The 18,975-nt window shown below is 38.1% G+C and overlaps 2 protein-coding genes across 2 annotated transcripts; both read left to right on the forward strand.

The window, feature by feature from the left end:
• The first annotated feature begins 264 nt into the window (after positions 1-264).
• Positions 265-5,204, forward strand: LOC145903114 (cytochrome P450 4F2-like). The gene is made up of 11 exons (XM_082991191.1): positions 265-456; positions 736-880; positions 1,186-1,321; positions 1,772-1,930; positions 2,248-2,407; positions 2,862-2,975; positions 3,188-3,275; positions 3,939-4,041; positions 4,347-4,560; positions 4,749-4,831; positions 5,012-5,204. The coding sequence occupies exons 1-11, from the start codon at positions 265-267 to the stop codon at positions 5,202-5,204; spliced, it is 1,587 nt and encodes a 528-aa protein (XP_082847317.1).
• Positions 5,205-7,157: 1,953 nt separating this feature from the next.
• On the forward strand, positions 7,158-18,498 carry LOC145902060 (serine/threonine-protein kinase greatwall-like). The gene is made up of 21 exons (XM_082989906.1): positions 7,158-7,473; positions 8,032-8,169; positions 8,248-8,387; positions 8,928-9,016; positions 9,450-9,562; positions 10,069-10,242; positions 10,627-10,750; positions 11,134-11,304; positions 11,802-11,959; positions 12,316-12,445; positions 12,872-12,975; positions 13,517-13,889; positions 14,025-14,117; positions 14,438-14,594; positions 15,732-15,821; positions 15,905-16,361; positions 16,511-16,624; positions 16,687-16,984; positions 17,358-17,519; positions 17,582-17,683; positions 17,902-18,498. The coding sequence occupies exons 1-21, from the start codon at positions 7,315-7,317 to the stop codon at positions 18,066-18,068; spliced, it is 3,513 nt and encodes a 1,170-aa protein (XP_082846032.1). The 5' UTR covers positions 7,158-7,314; the 3' UTR covers positions 18,069-18,498.
• Positions 18,499-18,975: the final 477 nt, after the last annotated feature.

The raw sequence follows: 18,975 nt of genomic DNA on the forward strand, positions 1-18,975 counted from the left end.
AGGGTGCTGTGATGTTTCGTGAATACTGAATTGCATTCGATGTTCGTTTAAAACAGCAACAAATCAATTTAACATTGCAAAGAAACAAAAGCGATACAGATCTATTATATTTTTAAACCATATTACATAAGTTACCTAAAGTGGCGAATTTTCCATGTCTTTTGTTTTCATTCAAATATCATTTGTATTTCAAACTCACATTGTATTTTGAAAATGTTATGAGTGTTGATGATGTGTGCAGATATATTCCAATCCAAAAAAATTATGTCGACTCAAACATTTCTGCTGAAAGAAGGTTTCCTTACTACCCACGTGGTACTTGATGTGGTTGTCCTGATTTCAACTTACTTCTGTGCAAAGCTTCTTGCAAGTCCCATCAAGCATGTTATCGCTAATGCGCGACTGAGAGCAATCCCCGGACCAAAATCACATTGGCTTTACGGGCACCTCAAAACGGTTTGTAAATCCCTATTTTAATGTGGAACCAAATGTCTATTAACAGTATTAACAGTTTGGAAAACTTATTGGTTTACAATGGCAGGTTGGTTCTTTATTTTATTGTTATTATTGTTATTAGCAATGAACCAAAACACCTTCTGAAAGAAGTAAATGCGTTACATTTCTAAAAATGGATCCGTTTTTTTAGAAAACTGCTTTGGTTTGTTTATTGTTTGTTGCAATGTAAAAAATCTTTCGTAAATTTTAAATAAATGGTTTTATCTGTTTTAATTTCAGTTAAACTACACAAAGGACGGTTTTGAAAAACGAATGAAACTTTCAAAATCCTATCCCAGTTTTTATCGTTTCGACTTGGGCCCTTTTCTATCCAACATAATTCTCCACCATACAGAAAACATCAAAACTGTTTTAGCTGAAAATCGTGAGTGAATTTTTGCGTTGCAAATTACCTGATGTAGAAGTACTGTAAAAAGAAATCTGTGCTTTTCTTTAATGGGAGTAGACGAGTTTCGTGCTTTCGCATGATAAGACAGCTAGGATCGCCCCACTGAGCAGGTCATTATTTGGCGATCACAAGTGTCGTATCGAGATCATTATAAGTATATAGCAAGTCGGGAAAGGGTCCGATCCAACTTGGCAACAATGCCTAACCTTTCGTGGGAGTAGAGTTTTTGTGCTTAAAATGGAGAACTTCTATACTCAAAGCTTCTTAAACGTGTGTTTCAGCACCCAAAGGAAACGCGTATGTGAAAATCCTTTCAAAATATCTCGGTCCGAACAGTCTCCTCGTATCCCATGGAGTCACGTGGAAGCGACATCGAAGCGTGGTCGACCCCATATTCCACGCCCAGTCACTCAAGACGTAAGTTGTAAACAAAAAGTATAAAAGTTGTAGCATAAAATCATAAGGTAAGCTTTGGCTTTCTGTTCAAATAACTTAACTTCAATTTTTTGCACCTAAAAATCATAAAAGTTATACATAAAAATCGTAAAAGTTGTACATAAAAATCATAAAAGTTGTACATAAAAATCGTAAAAGTTGTACATAAAAATCAAAAAAGTTGTACGTAAAAATCATAAAAGTTGTGGATAAAAACAAGAAAGATTGCATGCATTTTCAACAACAATTTGACGCACCTGCCACTTTACAAACAAACTATCTGTTCGTTGCACAACAGCTGTTTAGATTGTATCAAGACATGGGTAATTTGCAGTTGAAATGTTTGCCGTCAAACGATATTGGAATTTAAATCAAATAGCTCTTCTTTGAACAAGGCTTTCGGGATTCAAAATTTTAACATGCATTCTTTAGATATTCGAAAATCTTCAACGATTCAACCGAACCCCTCATGGAGTGGTTGGATAAACGCGCTGATTCCACTGAGTATCACGACATCACTCCAATCTATGAGAATTTAACGTTTAACAATCTTGCCGGGAGTGTTTTATCTCAACAGTCAGCAGACACAGGGTTTGTTCAGTTGATTCTGTGTGATTCCAAATAAATTAAGATTTTGATACGAAGTTTATTCCTCAAGAAACTACCGAACATCGAACATACAACGACCCCGCCTGCTTAACGACAATAATTATTAACATATCCGACAAATTTGCAGTTTAACAAATCCGCTTTAAATTTTACATTCAGCAGTGGGACATGTTGTGTTTTTTCTTTGGACTTTGTGGAGGCGCCAAACTAGTGGCTGTGTTCATATTGCGTAGAACGTATGATATGTCGCGTAAACATTTATAGATTTCCCGATTTGTTCATACCTTGTATGGTTGTAGGAAGACTGCTGCCATGGCGCAAGCTAACGAGACAGCTTCATGGTTGGTCACAAAACGTTTTTTCAACGTTCTGCTTTGGAACGACTTCGTCTACAGTCTCACCTCAGACTCGAAGAGGTTCACGGAAGCTTGCGATTATTTGCAAAACGAGTCCTTGCGGGTATGTGGCAACTATTTTTAAAGTGTGACCAAATATTTTTTTACGGATGCGCCAAAGAAAGTCATTTAACTTTTTTTCTTATGCTTTTGCACAGGGTGACTCCAAACGGTTTCCTTTTGGTTCCCCCCTTTTCAACAAAGTTCCGTAGATAACAATCTACATTAGTAACTACGCAATAAAGTGAAATGTGTACTTTCTTGTCCTGCGACACAGCATAACACGAGAGAAACTATAAAATGAAAGACAGTAACATACGATCAGATTCAATCTTTTATCAATTTATCCGATTGGCATCGCTATAGTTCCTGTCTCATGCAAATAGATTCTACGCACATTCGAATATAAAATTATGAGGAGCTGGTTTTCTTTGTGTATACCTTATCTGCCCTTCTTGATGCTGAAGTTTGCAACAAATTAGTCCTTGATTTCTTTCAATGTGAGCATTTTTGTGCAGATTCTCAAACAGCGTAAAGTACGCATAACACGAAGCCGGAGTCTTTTTGGAAACGAAATGTTCGAAAAAAAAGAAAAACGTCCGGACATTCTGGATCTGTTACGAAAAAGCAGGGTAAAGTATTGTTGTTTTTCTGTTGTTAATTTTCGAGTTGTTCTGCTACAAAGTAACGATGCAGGCTCTTCGCGGGGGTATTCACGGAGGTATGGTGTTTGGGTCAATTTGTAATTTTCTTGTTAAAAAAAACAGCCAAAGAAATGTGCCTGCAATATTAAGACTGTTTTTATAGTACAATTGTGTCAACATTCGCGTATATTGTTTGACAGGACGAGGACGGCCATGGTTTGAGTCAGCAGGAAGTAATTGACGAAGTGAAGACCTTCTTTGCTGCTGGACAGGAGACAACGTCTCGATGTAATTGAACAACTGCACGTTAAACAAAAATAGTAACTTAGTTCATTTACTGTAAGGGTCCAGACTGGGGGAAAATAATTCACAGAATATAGTATATGACATAATAAATCGGGCGGTATTACTACGTTTGCTGTTGCTTTAGCGGGCAAATCAAATTATTATTTGTGGACGTTAAAGTTGAGATACATGTCCGCGGCGTACATGTAGTACTGTGTTATGTTTCTTATTTTCCATGTACGACAGTATTTGCATTTATTCCTAACCACGATTCTTCTCTAATTAAATGAGACAAGCGAACGCAATATAGGATCTGGCCCAAACAACGAAACACACATGATTTGTTGGGTTTGAGGCAGAACGTAAATGATTTTTATTAGTAAGTGATAAGAAAGCAGGGTCAATTGAAAACGGGTTAATACGTATGACTATGTTACTCACAAACAACTAAAGCAGTCCCGCTGAAATATTTAACTGACAATGTCCAAGTAGAAAACCTGATCTGTATTCTTGTCCAGAATGACCTTGGTTCGAATCCGGATGTATGCAAAAAAATTAAAACACATGAAACGTAGAAAATCCACAGTTTTGTTCCTGCTTAAATGTTGTGCAATCCGTTTGTAAGTTTTCTTGTTGTTATTTTGCAAGGTTATATTATGTTAACAGTGTTATGTTGGATGACACACCTTCTCGCTGAAAACCCCTACGTACAGGAAAAGTGCAGAAAGGAGATAATTGATGTTTGTGAAGATAAAGAAGAAATCGAATGGTGAGTTGTCTTTTGTTGACATTTTGGCAGTTCGCTGACAAATCGTTTCACTCTATCCCTAGGGACACAAAACATAATATTAGTTTGTGCAAAATGCGTCAAGAATAAAATACAAATACGTATAGGCCATAATTTCAAATTATCCGCTTGAAATTTTCGTTTTTAAATAAACATGGTTTGTGCTGACTGACAATTTAGGACTTCATCGTCCTCCTGTTAGCATCAACCGTCCAAACAATTAGTTCTACCCATTCATTCTGTCATGTAAATAGGTTTTAAAGTTTTGCTATGGCAATATATTGCAGGTCGGATCTAAAAAAGCTCCCATACCTCCACATGTGTATGAAGGAAAGCCTCCGAATGTATCCGAGCGCTCCTGCAATTGCAAGAAAGCTTTCAAAGCCGACGAAGATTCGGGATTCTTACTCCGATAAAGAATACGTTTTGGAAGCCGGAACCGTCGTAGTAATCCTTATCTACGTTCTACACCACCATCCGGACCTTTGGGAAAACCCCCAAGTAGGGATATGCAAATTTAGGCTATTTCTATGTCCTTAATTGTTTTCCATTTTTCGGCATTATTTTCCACTTTTTTTGTTCATACAGTTTAATTTGGTTAAAAGTTCTTTTTCAACCAAATTTTTTGGCCCGAAAAGTTCCTTTTAAACAAGCCACGGCTCACATGTTGCTTGTCCTTATTTTCATAGAAATTCGATCCAGAAAGATTCAACTCTGAAAGATCGAAAGGAAGACATCCACACGCTTATTTGCCATTCGGGACAATGCACAGGTAAAGCAATAGCAGGATTGGCTTCAATGCTTCGTTGTTTTATCAACATATTGTGATAGACTTGGAGCCTGGTCCAATATTTTAGGCGTTTTAACTGGAAAAATGCATTGGCATCATGCGTAAAGTAAGTTTATCCTGCATTCGTTTCTATAATTTTTTCTTCTCTGCGTTGTTTACCAGGGCTTGCATCGGGAAACTTTTTGCAATAAACGAGGTGAAGATAGCGATGTGTCATGTACTTCGAAAATACCGATTCTACAGATGCCATACAACCCCGAGGCCAACAATGAAGCCTGGCATGTTCATACGCACGGAAGGTGACACCATGTTTGTCAAAGTTGCACGGGTTCCCCAAAAAACTACATCAAAATGAGAGTCACCACAATTGTTTTATGTGCCACTTTTAGTTTTTCGTGGTTGTATAGAAATGGTACGTGGTAATCAGTTTAAGTTGCAGGCGTTTAACAGTTTCGCGTATTCGGATTTTGCATTTTTTTCTCACACATTTCTTACCTTCTGTTAGTGTTTGGCAATGTTACCTTCAATAAAATCGTGATACGCAGATTTTGTGAAGTTAGCTTAGGTGGCCTAAATCGGTTCATGTAGTCATATGATTCTTTGACTTTCATCAAACCTCATGATTTAACAAAATCCCAAACATGACAGAGAAAAGCTGAGGGTCGAGATAACTCACATGTTGACCGCACGCACCTCGATAAAATGTTAAGTGTGGTCGCTTTTAATGGATAACTGTCAAACAGAGCTGACTTGACTTATGCAACTGATCGTAGATATACGGCTTCGCGTGAATGGTGACGTCATATATCATTGATATCGGTGTTTGTGGTTCGCAAACTTTCTTGGCTCAAGCGGCACCCCTTAGGAATTTATGAAGATATTGCGGCAAACAATGGCGGCAAACCAATTAGCGACCGCCACGAATGTTGCAATAACCCTTCTGTTTTATCAATATAAAAATTGTGTCCTTGCTATTACCGGTAAACCAAAAAGAAACAAATTTTCAAAGTAACTTTACAAAAACTCGGCACTCCTGAAGGTTACAATTTGCACCCCATTGTGCTGCGGAACCCCGCTTGGGAACCACTGACATCGGCTACCTCTGAAAGCGGGCGCAATAAATCACGAATAGACAATAAGAGAAATAGTGGTACAAAGGCAACAGTTTCACAAATTTAGAATCAAATCATGTTTATTTGCACAAAAAAAAAACAACTACGTAGATGAACAAACACAAAGAAATAAAATGGCACGGACACCGATAAAACTATGAAGTTTCCATGTAAAAGGTGATTTCCTCACGGATTATCACCGTCTGTCGAAGGATCGCAGCCAGTCGCATGAAGGTGATGGGTTGCGACAGGTTGCATGTAACGGAAGGTGCGTGGCCACCTGGCCGCGCTGGCCAAGGCAAAACACATCGCAACGCAAACGCCAACTTGGTTCTCAGAACGTTTCTTTTGATCCACATGGTCAGACCTTAAACTTTCCTAGGACAGTCCAATCGTGGTGGTTTTAACTGGAGATGGTCGGGATCGTCTGCGATGTTGCGCTTGTGGAATCATCGCAGATGTTGCTGATGATCAGTCGCACGTTGTGATGTTGGTGTGCAGCGCTCTTAGGTCTAAAACGACAACGGACCCTACGGCAGTAAATTGTTCATTTAGGCCAGTGATTCCAAACGTTTTTAGTGGTTGCGTACCACTCGGAGGTAAAACAATTTCGACGTGTACCACCTAGTTGAGTGTTACAAAGTAACCTAGGGGATGAAGTAACAAACATTTTGAGATCACATACGATTTTTTAAATTCGAAATATATCCGCAAATTACGGAAAGGTCCTCGTGTACCACCTGGAATGCCGTCCATTAGTGGTACGCGTACCACTGGTTGGGAAACACTGATTTAAGCGTAGAGTGCACAGTGAAGTAGAAATTTCTCATGGAAACAATGCACAAATATGGCTCTACGCTACAGGATAAAATTTAAACCAAAAAAAAGCTTTGCAGCGGGAGATTCGAGTGTTTGTTTTGAAACAAAAAAACGCTCCCGAGCTCGCGTACTAAATGACTAACAACAGAAAATGAAGGGTTGTTCAGCTACATGCATTTTTGAAACAAATTGACAATGTAATAAATACGGCCTTAAAAGATTGTTTTTGTTAATTTTGGAACTTTAATCTCAGCAGAAATTTGTAGGCCATGGTTGATAGCTTGTGTAAATTAATTGCATTAAAATAACTGTATATTTTACATTAATAGTTAAGAAAGTGGTCTTGAATTAGATATACTTTTTGCAGATTTGTTTCATGCCATAGTGCAAGTAAAATGAGATATAAGTGAATGCTGATTGTTTAGCTTTCTAACTTTGCACTAAGAAGAGAACACGGAAAATCAAATGCTTTATCACTGTAGCTCAATATCACATTGTATGCATATGGGCACTCGTTAACTTCTTGGACTCAAGATGAATACATCTACAGAAGAAACAGGGGACATTTCAATCCCTGTTCCAAGGCCACCTGATGTTAATGATTTTGTGATAATAAAACCAATCAGTCAGGGAGCATTTGGTCAAGTTTATTTGGGAAAACGAAAAACTGACAACAGACTTTATGCAATCAAGGTATTTAAGTTATTTTAAGTTTGGCATTGTTTATATATATATATAGGCTATACCAGATTGGAAAGTTTGTTTTTTTGCGCAAAGGATTTTGTTTCTGCGACCGCTAATTGCGCGGACCAGTGCAACCTTTTTTTGTATGTTAATGCATTAGCTAATTAATATTACGCGGATTGTCGGTAAATTGCTGGTTGTTAAGCATAACTTGTTAGAACTTACAGATGTTAAGAATTAGTTGTTTTTTTTACGTTCTTTTGTTTTTTAAAACGTAGATCAAAAACATTGTTACCATTATGCAGCATTATAGCATTAACCACAATGATTTTGTAAACTTAGTATTACCTTTCTAGCATAAACTTAGTAAAAATATATACATTTGTGAGTATAAATAGACTGGCCCATATTGTTATTAACACTGTCATGTTAAAATAAGACGTTTCGACAAAAACTGATGTCATCATCAGTTTGACTGACGCGATTGGTGTAGCTTTGTCATTATAAGGAGCTGACCTGACCGACGTCACAGATAAGGCATATATACATTTATATATATATTTACAGGTAATGAGAAAAAGCAAAATGATTCGAAAGAACATGACCAAGAATGTGTTGTGTGAAAGAAAAGCAATGGCTTTAAGCAAGAGCCCCTTCATTGTCCATCTTTTCTACTCGTTGGAAACACCGCTGGACATTTATTTGGCAAGTTTTTGTTATGCACTGATTACAATAATATACTTGTTGGATCAGAATCTCATGTTGTAATTTGAAATTGTGTAGATCATGGAATACATCATTGGCGGAGATGTAAAATCTCTACTTGCAGTGCTTGGTTATTTTGATCAGACCATTGCTGTTTTGTATGCTGCAGAAGTAACACATGCTTTGGAATACCTCCATAAACATGGAATTGTTCACAGGTATATATTTTATAGGCTGGTAATATATATTATACAAATGACAAGGCTCTGTTGTTTCAACCAATCAGCAGGGTTCGAATTAGCAGTTCGCAATTCGCAAATTGCGAACCGTTTTTGGAGTTGTTGCGACCCATTTTTGAGATTATTGCTATGCAACATGCAGCATATTATAAGGCACCGCATCCTTCTTTATCTATTCATTCGTACACACAACAACTGCTGATGCAAACAACGTTGTTAATGTTTCTGGGCAATGTCAATGACTATTTTCTTTCAATCCTCATATTTTGTCAAGCCTCTATTGCGCAAGTCATTAAAACGATGGCGATGTATGACAAAACAAATATTGGGTAAACGAGTTTAAAACAGCAGGTTTTCAGTGTAATGCACAATCGTGTACGAAGCAAAAATTATGTGTTGGAATTTAGGTTGTAACGTTTTTGCGATACGTTTTTTTTTATCGCTTATTCGAACCCTGATCAGTTAAATTTTTTCTTGTTGGTTTACAACATGATTTGCCAAAAAAATTATTATTTGCAGGGATTTGAAACCGGACAACATGTTGATTACTAGAAAAGGTCACATCAAGCTAACTGATTTTGGACTTTCTTCTGTCTCCCTTGACAGAGGTTAGGCTTGTGAACTGTTTACAAATCTAAATCCCCAATTTAACTCAGACATAATCTCTGTTCAACCCAAGTGATTGATTGCATTGTTGCACATCACTGTTTATTTGATCTGTATTCTGCTCTTTGGATTAACAGATTAACATTTTATAATCAGGATTAATTATTTCAAGACCAATTAAGGCTGTGTGATGCTGTCTAGTATATTGAACCTTTTATTCTATTTTGTTTTAACATAATATCATTTTGCTTATTGTTGGCGTAGGTCTTTATAAATTGCTTTACTGTATAAATGTGAACTAAGTCTTTGTTATTTAATAATCTGTTCTTCTGGCACATTAAAAACCTAACTTTATTAACCAATGTTTCGCCTGTTATACAACAAGGCTTCCTCAGAGTAATGGCAACAGAAACATGATAAGTCTTTGTTATTTAGATTTAAATATGTCAGATGTTGTAAAAACTCCATCGGCATCATCCAAGTTCAACAACAAGGAATATTTTAGAACTCCAGGGCAAGTCCTCTCACTCATCACCAATTTCAACTTTGTAAGTCTACCCATATACATCTCTCTATATTGTACAGTTCTCATAAAGGTTTAGCAATTTAATTTTGACATAAGGTACTAATCACTTGCCAGATAGGCTTAGAATGTAGTACTGTATTATTGTTGATAACAAGTTATGTGCTAGGAATTAAAAGCTGTAAAACCTAGTTGTCTTTGGCATGTTATTACCTGACATACATATGCATAGAAAATCTTTTTAGCAATAAGTTACTGCCACCGAAAATATCCTAGTTGGAGATAAGATCCATTTTAACTACTATACTAAGCGTGTAAACATCAGCCATTTCTTTGTTACTGAACAAAATGTGTAGGGAATAATAATTGGACTTTTTTTTACGAGATAGACACATTTACCAAGGACTCTCTGTTTCTGATGATGTGAAATTTAGTAATGGGTAATTTTATGAAGAAAATGTTTTTAATTATAATGTGCAAGTTATTTTTTGTGATTTATTTTTTTTTGTTTACATTTTGTTTATCCCTCAGCAAAATTCCCCATCTTCAAGACAACTTGCAAGTCCCGCATTCGTTGGTCGGAAAAGTCAAGCTCTTCGTCTGGGAGCTCGCAGATTCTCGTTAGAAGAACTGCAAGGTGGCAGCAAAGGGTATCTCCCATCTGTTAACAGTCCCCTTATAGCGGGCAAGGAAAACACCAACCAGGCATGTTTTCTATTTTGAATCTTCCTTTTCACTAGACATGGCTTGATTTAAAAATGCGTTTGCCAACATTTTTGTGGGTACTAATCCACTAACACAGTGGTTAGTTTTACCTTTTGAACTGCATGTATCCATTTAACAGATATTCAAAGCTAAAATCATCCCAACTGGAAATTCACTTTGTAAATATTATGTTTATATCAGTAATATAATGTTAAAAAGTTAAACCAGCCTCTTACATTTATAAACATTTTAGGCTTCAATATTGAAATTGTAAAATTCCATTTTGAAAAAAAGTCTCCCTCTGGCAGGGAATTGACGCTGTTGAGGACCCCTGCTCTAACTTTCATTGTGTTTTTCTCCAAAAAAAATGTCGTTTCGTTGAAGGTTGCGGGGGTGAAAAGGCATGAGAAGTCACCAGAGCATGATGAGATAACGCCACCTGATGGTCAAAAGGAAAACAATGAAATTACGGACACTCCAGCGAGAATTATTCTTGCCAGAGAAAGGGGTGAGTATGCCATGTTAATCAATACTGACACCATTATTCGTGCATTCTATTTTTATCGCCGATTTGGTTTAGGTCAATATACTTAAGAATTATTCCCTTTTGACGCTCATCATAGAAACTATCATGAAAGACAAAATGTCGGAATAGAAAAGCCAAAGTTTATTTGCTAATCATGTTGAAGCAGACATTTTAAACACTACTGTGTTCATCATCAGTGCTTAGAGAAGACTGGGTTGCACTTAAGGTCAATTACAAATTTGTTGCAGCAACTTGATCTTTTTATGATGTCACTAGTCTTGTGTAAAAGCACAAGAGGATAATCCATAATTGCAGATTTTTACATAGAAGTGAATTTTTTTGTGAAGTGGGTTTATTATGTGCAGGCATTGGTTCCCTCTCTGGATCTATAACATCCGTCCGGGATCTTCTCTCTCCTCTGGAGCAATCCGAGAAGAAAAGTCTCCTCATGCAAACTCCCGGAAGTCTCAGGATGTCAAGTGCAAAGTTGAAGTCATGTGGGAGGCATTATCCCGCTCGTCACAACAACTTACTGAGTAAACTTTTCAAATATCTTGTCTACTATTCAGGAAAACTTACTTTCGTTTGAACTGAAAATATTCTCAAAATTGCTGTTACAAAAAGCATTTCTTGCTTGATTTTAACAAATGTGATATAATCACATGCTTTATATCCAACGTTTGAAATCATGAAACATGTCAATGGAAAAAATTATTGGTCACAAAAAGATCTTCCCAATATAATATTGGTTATAAACGTTGTGCTTTAGCCATTAGTTCGGCGCCCTTTAAAAAGATTCACCGCATTCGCGACGCACAAAATATATCAGGACGACTTGTTCTAATGTTTGCTGGCTGACTTGACTTGTTATTTTTAAAATTTTACGCGACGCCCTTGGAAACTGAAAACGACGCAGCGACGGACAGATTGAGAACCTTGGCCTTAATCCAAAATACTTTCGCAGACCGCTGCACAAAAAATTTTTTTGTGAAACTCACTTCAGGTGTTAACAGTTTTTATCGTTGATATTTAGATTACATTTCTCCGACTTGTCTCACTCCAACTATCAACGCTGTGTCGGGAGACTCAACTTTCTCATCCGACGGTCGCCGATCTTTCGGTCATCACTTAAGTGTTGCCACTCATGACGTATCTGGATGTACTGACGCAACACAGGATGACGTGTTTGAGGTAAAACAGTACCACGGTTCTTATCTCATGAGACTAAAAACTTCAACGAACTGAGATGTTAGTGGGGTAAAAAAACTCCACGTATCTGAAGTAGTTTCAGGCTTTTATTCTCCGACCGTTAATTTTTAGTTTTTTGAAAAAAGTATCTTTTTTTGTATGTTGTTCAGCTTTTCTGCTAACCTTGCCCACAACTATGATAAGTCTGTATGTTAAAAATGCAGCTGATAGGAAATATTTGTAGATCTCTTAAACCACTCTTTCAGAAGTACCTTAATATGGAAACAGTTTGAAGACGAATTTATGCTTAACTTGCAGACAAACATAATAAATTCTTTGAAATTCATCTGTTTGTGCAGAACAAGGGGATTGAGAGTGGTGATGGCAAATGTCGAAAACAACGACGCCATTCCTCGGGAGACGAAAGAAATAATTCAAACATGAGTGTGGACGAACCTTTTCACTCTCGTCCGCATCACTTATCTGAAGGTAATCCCACTCTGACTCTGGGACTTTTTCAATTTATTTCGATCATTAACGATGCACTAACTTTGATTTGCCCACACACCGCGAAAATTAAATGTTTTATTTCAGGTTCACTCTATGTCAAATCTACTCGATGATGATTGAGTACTGAGACAAAATACATTGTTTTTAATTTTTTTTCATGTAAACAACAAAGCTATCAGCAAGCCAAACAGTTTCGGGGTTCGATCTTCCCAGTAATGATAGTTTGAATGTCTTTGCATCGTGTATAAAAGACTGATTTATTGACGCATTTTCCGACTTTGTGCATGACGAAGTTGATATTCTTGGTTGATTTGCGTCGCAACCGCAATACAAATCACGTTGCTTTCAGTGAATAAAGAAAATATACAAGGTTTTCCTCCACACTAAATGTAATCTTGTATTCAGGTCAGCTAAAATATCCCTTCCAGCCGTCTAAACGCCGCAAAGTCCAATCATGTCGTCAATCTGGTCTTACCACGGATATCGACGCTCTGGCCTTGTATCCACAGGTATATCTGCCGCATTATTGGTGTTTATCACAAATTCTCATCAAATTTCACGGTATTTTTTTTAACACATTTCGATCGAGATTGTTTGACAGTTCTACTGCCTACAATGCAAGTTACTGGCAGTGGAATGGGCCTGGTTTTGTTGTCATTTTCGTAAAAACAATCTTTAAACCATTTTTCAACATTTAGCAAGCGACTCGCTTGCAATGACATATTTTTTTTGCCATTGTAAATTTGCTTTTGTAATAATGGTTTTCAAATCGAGCATCTTTGCCCACGTTGGGCAAACAAATAAAAGATGCGTCCACCCCTAATTTGCTCCTTTGCAACCGACCTTACGTAAGTTTCGTGGCCCACCTAAAGTAACTTCGCGGACCACTGGTTGAGAAGAACGGATTTAAACAATGAAACAAAATGGGCGTTGGTAAAAATGTGTGTAATAAGTTCACAGCATGTTTTGTTTTGAATTATGTAGAAACCAGCGTTCAAATTTCTATGACGTCATAGAGCAAATTGTTTTTTTTTTTTTGCTTCTACTCAGTCCCTTGGCCAAGATGAACACATTACCCCGGTCTTCCAAGGTCATGATCGCATTCATCGCAGGAAATCCACTCCACCACCAAGTGAACATGGAGAATTCGACTCCGTTCCCAAACCAACCATACAAGACAACAACTTCTCGTGGCCCCCACCTAGCGGACAACTTGTAGCTTCTGACCGTATTCGTCGGATTTCGGATGAAAAACTTGTTTCCCAGCAAGAAGGGGATCACAATAAGGTGGTTGACGCGGCAGCCAATCAACACTCGCCACGCACTTGTTCCGGTTCACTGGAGAAGAGTATTTCGGACATGGATATGAGTTTGAAAGAACTTTCATTTGAAGATAGAAGAAAAGATGATTTGAACGCTTCAGGTATTCGCGTTGTGCAAGGTGGTAAACTGTGCTTCTTGTGATTTAAATGCCCTTTGACCAGCAATAAATCATTGAAAATATATAGTTTCCGACCGGGGAAACTTTTTGTGTATTAACCCAACACGTGTTTTGCAGCAAATACGAGCAGTAATTCTGAATTGGGAAATATTTCCACGTCCGACGCCGAAAGTTTTTCACCTGATAAACAGAAAAACTTATCATCGAAAAGTGAGTAAGCTGATTGGATTTCCTTCAGGGTAGTTGATCCATGGTTGTGAGGGAATTGAAAAGTTGCGTGATCAAATTTCCATAGTGTAGCGGGGATACTCAATACTTCTGTCAACCTTGGGCGCATCACGTTGAGCAAGCTGTATTCGCTGTGGCCAACCTTACTACTATCATGTATTATATTAAAATAAAAGTCGGACTTCTTGTGTCAAACCAGGATAATCTAGTTTGTAGACACAAGACTGATACGGCGCGTTTCATAATTTTATTACCAACATGACATATTTTCAAAAATTTTTGCATAAACATTATTTTGTCAGGAATACTCCACTCCTCCCCCGACCATAACCTCCTCAATTTCCCAACTTCTGAGAGTCCACAGAGGTTTGTGAAACATTCAACTCCAGCCCATGATGAGTCGGTGGAGGTTGTCCGAGGAAACCGAGACGAATCTTTTATATCAAGACCACATATGAGGTAATTTTTGGACAAGTTTAAAAGCTGACTTGTAAACGTATTATCACATTAAGTCCTTTTATACATCATATAAACCTTTATTTTACATATAATAAACCCACATGCACACACACATTATGTATATGTATGTATTTTTATATCATTTATACTGCATGCATCTTACTTGTTTGGGCAACGAATCGCTTCTAGGTTTGTGACGTAGTTATTTGTAAAAAAAATCAGTGTCGTTCAGTTAATAAAGTTGGCGCGTAACTAATAACTTCTGACACAACATTAAGGTTAATATAAGTGTAAGGAATACGAGATTGGCCAGTTTTTATTTAACCCATTGTGGCGTCATCCCATCTGCCTGTGCACGTGTTGCGTAAAGTATTAGTATTTTTTAGATAAATCAGTGATTCCCAACCTTTTAGTGGTTGCGTACCACCTGGAGCTAAAACAATTTCGACGTGTACCACCTAGTTGAGTGCTACAAAGTAACCTAGGGGAACAAATATTTTGAGACCACTTACGATTTTTTTGAATTTAAACTAGGGATGAACCGAAGTTCGGCTTGCCGAATTTATTCGGTCGAAACTAAGGTTTTTATAATTATTCCGAAACTTTTTTACTGCATGTAACGCTGATATGCAAAATTTAGTGCAGATTGAAGTTATTTTTCAAACTGTACGAATGTGTTCGTTTTGTTTGTTTATTGTCATCGAAATGATGAAAATCAACTTTAAGCAGTTGGTACAGCAGTCGCTGTTATTCTTTAAGTGCCCAAAAAAAAGCTGTACATGGTAGAATTAGATCCAATCCAGCAAATGCTTTGTTTAATTTTGTTGCGTTTAAAGAGATGGATACCAAAATTAGTTTCGGTTTATTCGGCCGAATAAATAAATTGCTGTTTCGGTGCATCAATAATTAAAACTACATCCGCAAATTACGGAAAGGTGCTCGTGTACAACCTAGAATGCCGTCTCGTACTACTGGTTGGGAAACACTGAGATTAATGAATAACATCATATACAAGAACGTTGCACAAAATACAAAAGTAGTCCATAGCCTTGGCTTGTTGGTTAAACTGTCACAATTAGATTGATATTTTTCGTGCACCAATGTTGGTAGTTGTTACTTTTATCTTTATGTGTGAAGTGATTCTTCGTTCATGGACGAACCGCCGAACGACGATGGTCGGAGAGCAACAAGTATGGAAAGTGGAATCCAAGGTCTTGACTCAACCGGGTTCGTGTCAAGATTTTCATTTTTTAACAACTTCCCAATACCTATTTCCACTTACTGTCAACCCCCCTACATTTTATCCACAGGCACAGCGCCTCGCCCAAATCTCGCAACTCATCCATTCACAAAGAACACGTGACCGCTGGAGGCAGCGCGCAATGCATGATGGGTAACATTTCTCCGATCGCCGTCCACCCCCCTTCACATCTCGAATTTTCCGAAATTACAACGAACAAAAGCCGAAGAATTTTGAGTCCAGTTCTGGAACATCACTTTCCTTCCTCCCTCAGTCCCAAGCCACAAATTCGGAAACCATCCATGCGTAAAACAAACGGGTCTCGCACAGGCCTGTCACGTGGTTCGCGCTCAGTGAGCTGGAACGATTTAACGAAGGATGACGCAGTGCCGTTTGTGCCTGCTGCGGACGAACGAAACGACTCGATCTCGTCACAGGATAGCGACGGAGAGCTCGATCCGCCGCCTCTGCCCTTTAGTTGTCATGATAACACGATGGACGACGAACTTGTTGGTAAAACTGACCAGGTAGTGGTGTTTGATCATGTGGCCCACTGTGTTTTTGTTGCCCGCTTTGGGTTTGGTATTGGCCTAAATTCAGCAGTCTTTCTTGTCCTTTGACATCAATTCCTACTGAACGTCTTTCTGTCAGAATAAATTTTACCTTAACTTTACAGCCTGGCTTTCCCGACGACGAAGGAATTCCACTGTCAGTGGTTGCAGCGAATGCCGAGAACCCGTCGCTTGGAGCGCTAATGAGCAATATTAACCGCACGCCACACAGAAGAAATGTAAGCTGCAAAAAGTATTCTAACTTTTGTTGGTTCTTGAACGTTGCTTTGACTTGTTACAGGTCGAAACTCCACTTTTTAACAAATCAATCACCCAGCTTCGCTACAACACCCCCAAGCCCACCCCTCTTTTACCCCAAACACCCAAAGTCACCCCATTTCTTCCCCACACCCCCAAACAGGTTCCTCGATTCAACTTCCAGCCTGCTGAGACAATACGAGCGTCCCTGTGCACGCCCAAAAACCACTTTCGAACCCCGTCTGCCAACCGACTTTTTACCCCAAAACCGACTCCACTTCGGACCCCCAAGAGTGTAAGAAGACCCAGAAGAAATTCACAAATGGAATCACGAATTTGGGGTATGGGATTGGTTTAGCATTATAACAGTAACAGGTTTGCGACCACGAGTAAAAAATATGTCAATCGATTTTTGCGGAGTAATCAGTGTTGTTCGAATATAATTACATTAGTTGCACGATATTGGTTGATAACGGTTAATAGAAATGGAGAGATCAGTGCAATGTTAAGCAATATTGATGCACATATAAATTCCCTAATAAATGGTGGAGGCACAAGTCAAGCATTTCCTACCAATTTAGATGTTTAAACCGGGGCAACTACCATAGCGTATTACTGTACCAGGACATCCTATTGGTAGTTTTAATTTTAACAAAAATACTATTTTGCTTGGCAACATAAAGCAAGCGTTACTATCGAGCTTGTGTTGCTTAGGAACGCCTGATTATCTTGCTCCTGAGTTGCTCCTTCGCCAACAACACGGACCGGGTGTGGATTGGTGGGCACTGGGAGTTTGTCTCTATGAGTTTCTGGTAGGAATCACCCCCTTCTCCGATCAAAGTCTCGACAAAATATTTTCCAACATTTTAAAGGGAGGTGCGTGATTAATTATGTTCACTTTGTTAAAGGAAACCTGCTAATTTTATTTTTGTTGGTAGACATTGAATGGCCGGAGGGTGACGAGAGTTTGTCCGATGACGCAATTCAGTTGATCAAACATTTACTAACGAAAAACTCGGCTGATCGCGCTGGATCAAAAGGTTTAAATAGTTTAGTACATATTCTTTAATGTCCACTGTACTAATTCATGAGAATGTAACATGTTTAACGTATTAGCTATGGTTTCTGTATTGGTTATTATATGTGAAAACAGTATCTGTTTTGCCTCATTACATACATTAAAACCTTTGGCAAAATATTTGCTCCCAGTCCAACGTTTACTCAAGCTAACATTTCTATGTGCTTTTTTGCACCGAAGAGATCCGAAACAATCCGATGTTTTCCGACCTTCCGTGGCAGGATCTGCTTTCCGTTGAACCCGAGTTCATCCCGCAGCCCGAAAACGAAACGGACACCTGTTATTTCGACCCTCGCAACAATCTTCGCAAACCTTCAAATGCACACGACGAACAGCCGTTGCTATGACAACTAAAAGAGACGTGCATGCACTCGGGGTTTCCCCTTTCGGTTCCGATAGTAGGAATTTTCTGCCCGAATCGAAACCGTTTCAATTTTCTTCATGAACCTCATTCTTATTCCGTGACTGTGATTTTGCGCAAAGAGAATGAAAGCCTTCCCGTCTTGTTCTTTCACTCGGCGATTCTTTGTGTTTTGATTGTATAGTAATGTTCAAACTTATGCAACGGTTTTGAAAAAGGTTCGTTGAGCGCCTTTTACTGAATATTCTCCACAGGTTAATATGCCATCACCACGGCAACAAACAGGCTTCAATAAAAAGTTTGTTTTTGACAAACAAGTAGTAAAGACTGAAATTATATTTGCTGTGGGAAAACTCTTTGTCCATTGAAAGATTCGTTATTTTGGTGCTTGTTAACTACACACTATCTTTCTTCTTTCGCCAACATTATGATAAACGTAATATTGTGTGCGATTTTACTGAAACTAAAAAAATACAATCGGAAATATCAAATTTATCTGGGAGTAAGTTTTCAAAACAATTAGAACTCATTTTCCTAACATGATAATTACCACCAGTGATTCAGGTATTGTTCATTTTTAATTTGTTTTGCGCAAATGACTTCGTGTCGAAAATTTTCCACTATTATCTTCAATATATCGCACATTATGGAAAATTCGTTAGTTGCGAACATAGAAATCGCAGGAAGCACGGTAAATGAAGTGATATTGAACTAGGAATTATAGCAATTTGCTTGTGTGAATCACCGACCATGTTCAATGGGTTTCGCAAAAGGTCCGTGTTGTTTTTGTTTCGATTAAAACGGGGTTTTAGGTTTCTACTCATCCGATTAATGTTCAGATAAATGAGGAACGAATCACAACATAGCAAATAACTGAATTGAGCGAAGTTTGA

This window comes from Ascidia mentula, chromosome 5, assembly GCF_947561715.1.
Source record: "Ascidia mentula chromosome 5, kaAscMent1.1, whole genome shotgun sequence".
Classification (NCBI taxonomy): domain Eukaryota; kingdom Metazoa; phylum Chordata; class Ascidiacea; order Phlebobranchia; family Ascidiidae; genus Ascidia; species Ascidia mentula.

What these genes read in the sequence shown, in the direction of transcription:
- LOC145903114 (XM_082991191.1), top strand. Translation starts at nt 265, where the DNA reads ATGTCGACTCAAACATTTCTGCTGAAAGAAGGTTTCCTTACTACCCAC. An exon ending in ACCTTTGGGAAAACCCCCAA is followed by an intron (nt 4,561 to 4,748) that starts GTAGGGATATGC and finishes TTATTTTCATAG; the next exon opens with AAATTCGATCCAGAAAGATT. An exon ending in CCATTCGGGACAATGCACAG is followed by an intron (nt 4,832 to 5,011) that starts GTAAAGCAATAG and finishes GTTGTTTACCAG; the next exon opens with GGCTTGCATCGGGAAACTTT.
- LOC145902060 (XM_082989906.1), top strand. Translation starts at nt 7,315, where the DNA reads ATGAATACATCTACAGAAGAAACAGGGGACATTTCAATCCCTGTTCCA. An exon ending in AGATGATTTGAACGCTTCAG is followed by an intron (nt 13,890 to 14,024) that starts GTATTCGCGTTG and finishes CGTGTTTTGCAG; the next exon opens with CAAATACGAGCAGTAATTCT. An exon ending in ATATCAAGACCACATATGAG is followed by an intron (nt 14,595 to 15,731) that starts GTAATTTTTGGA and finishes TTATGTGTGAAG; the next exon opens with TGATTCTTCGTTCATGGACG.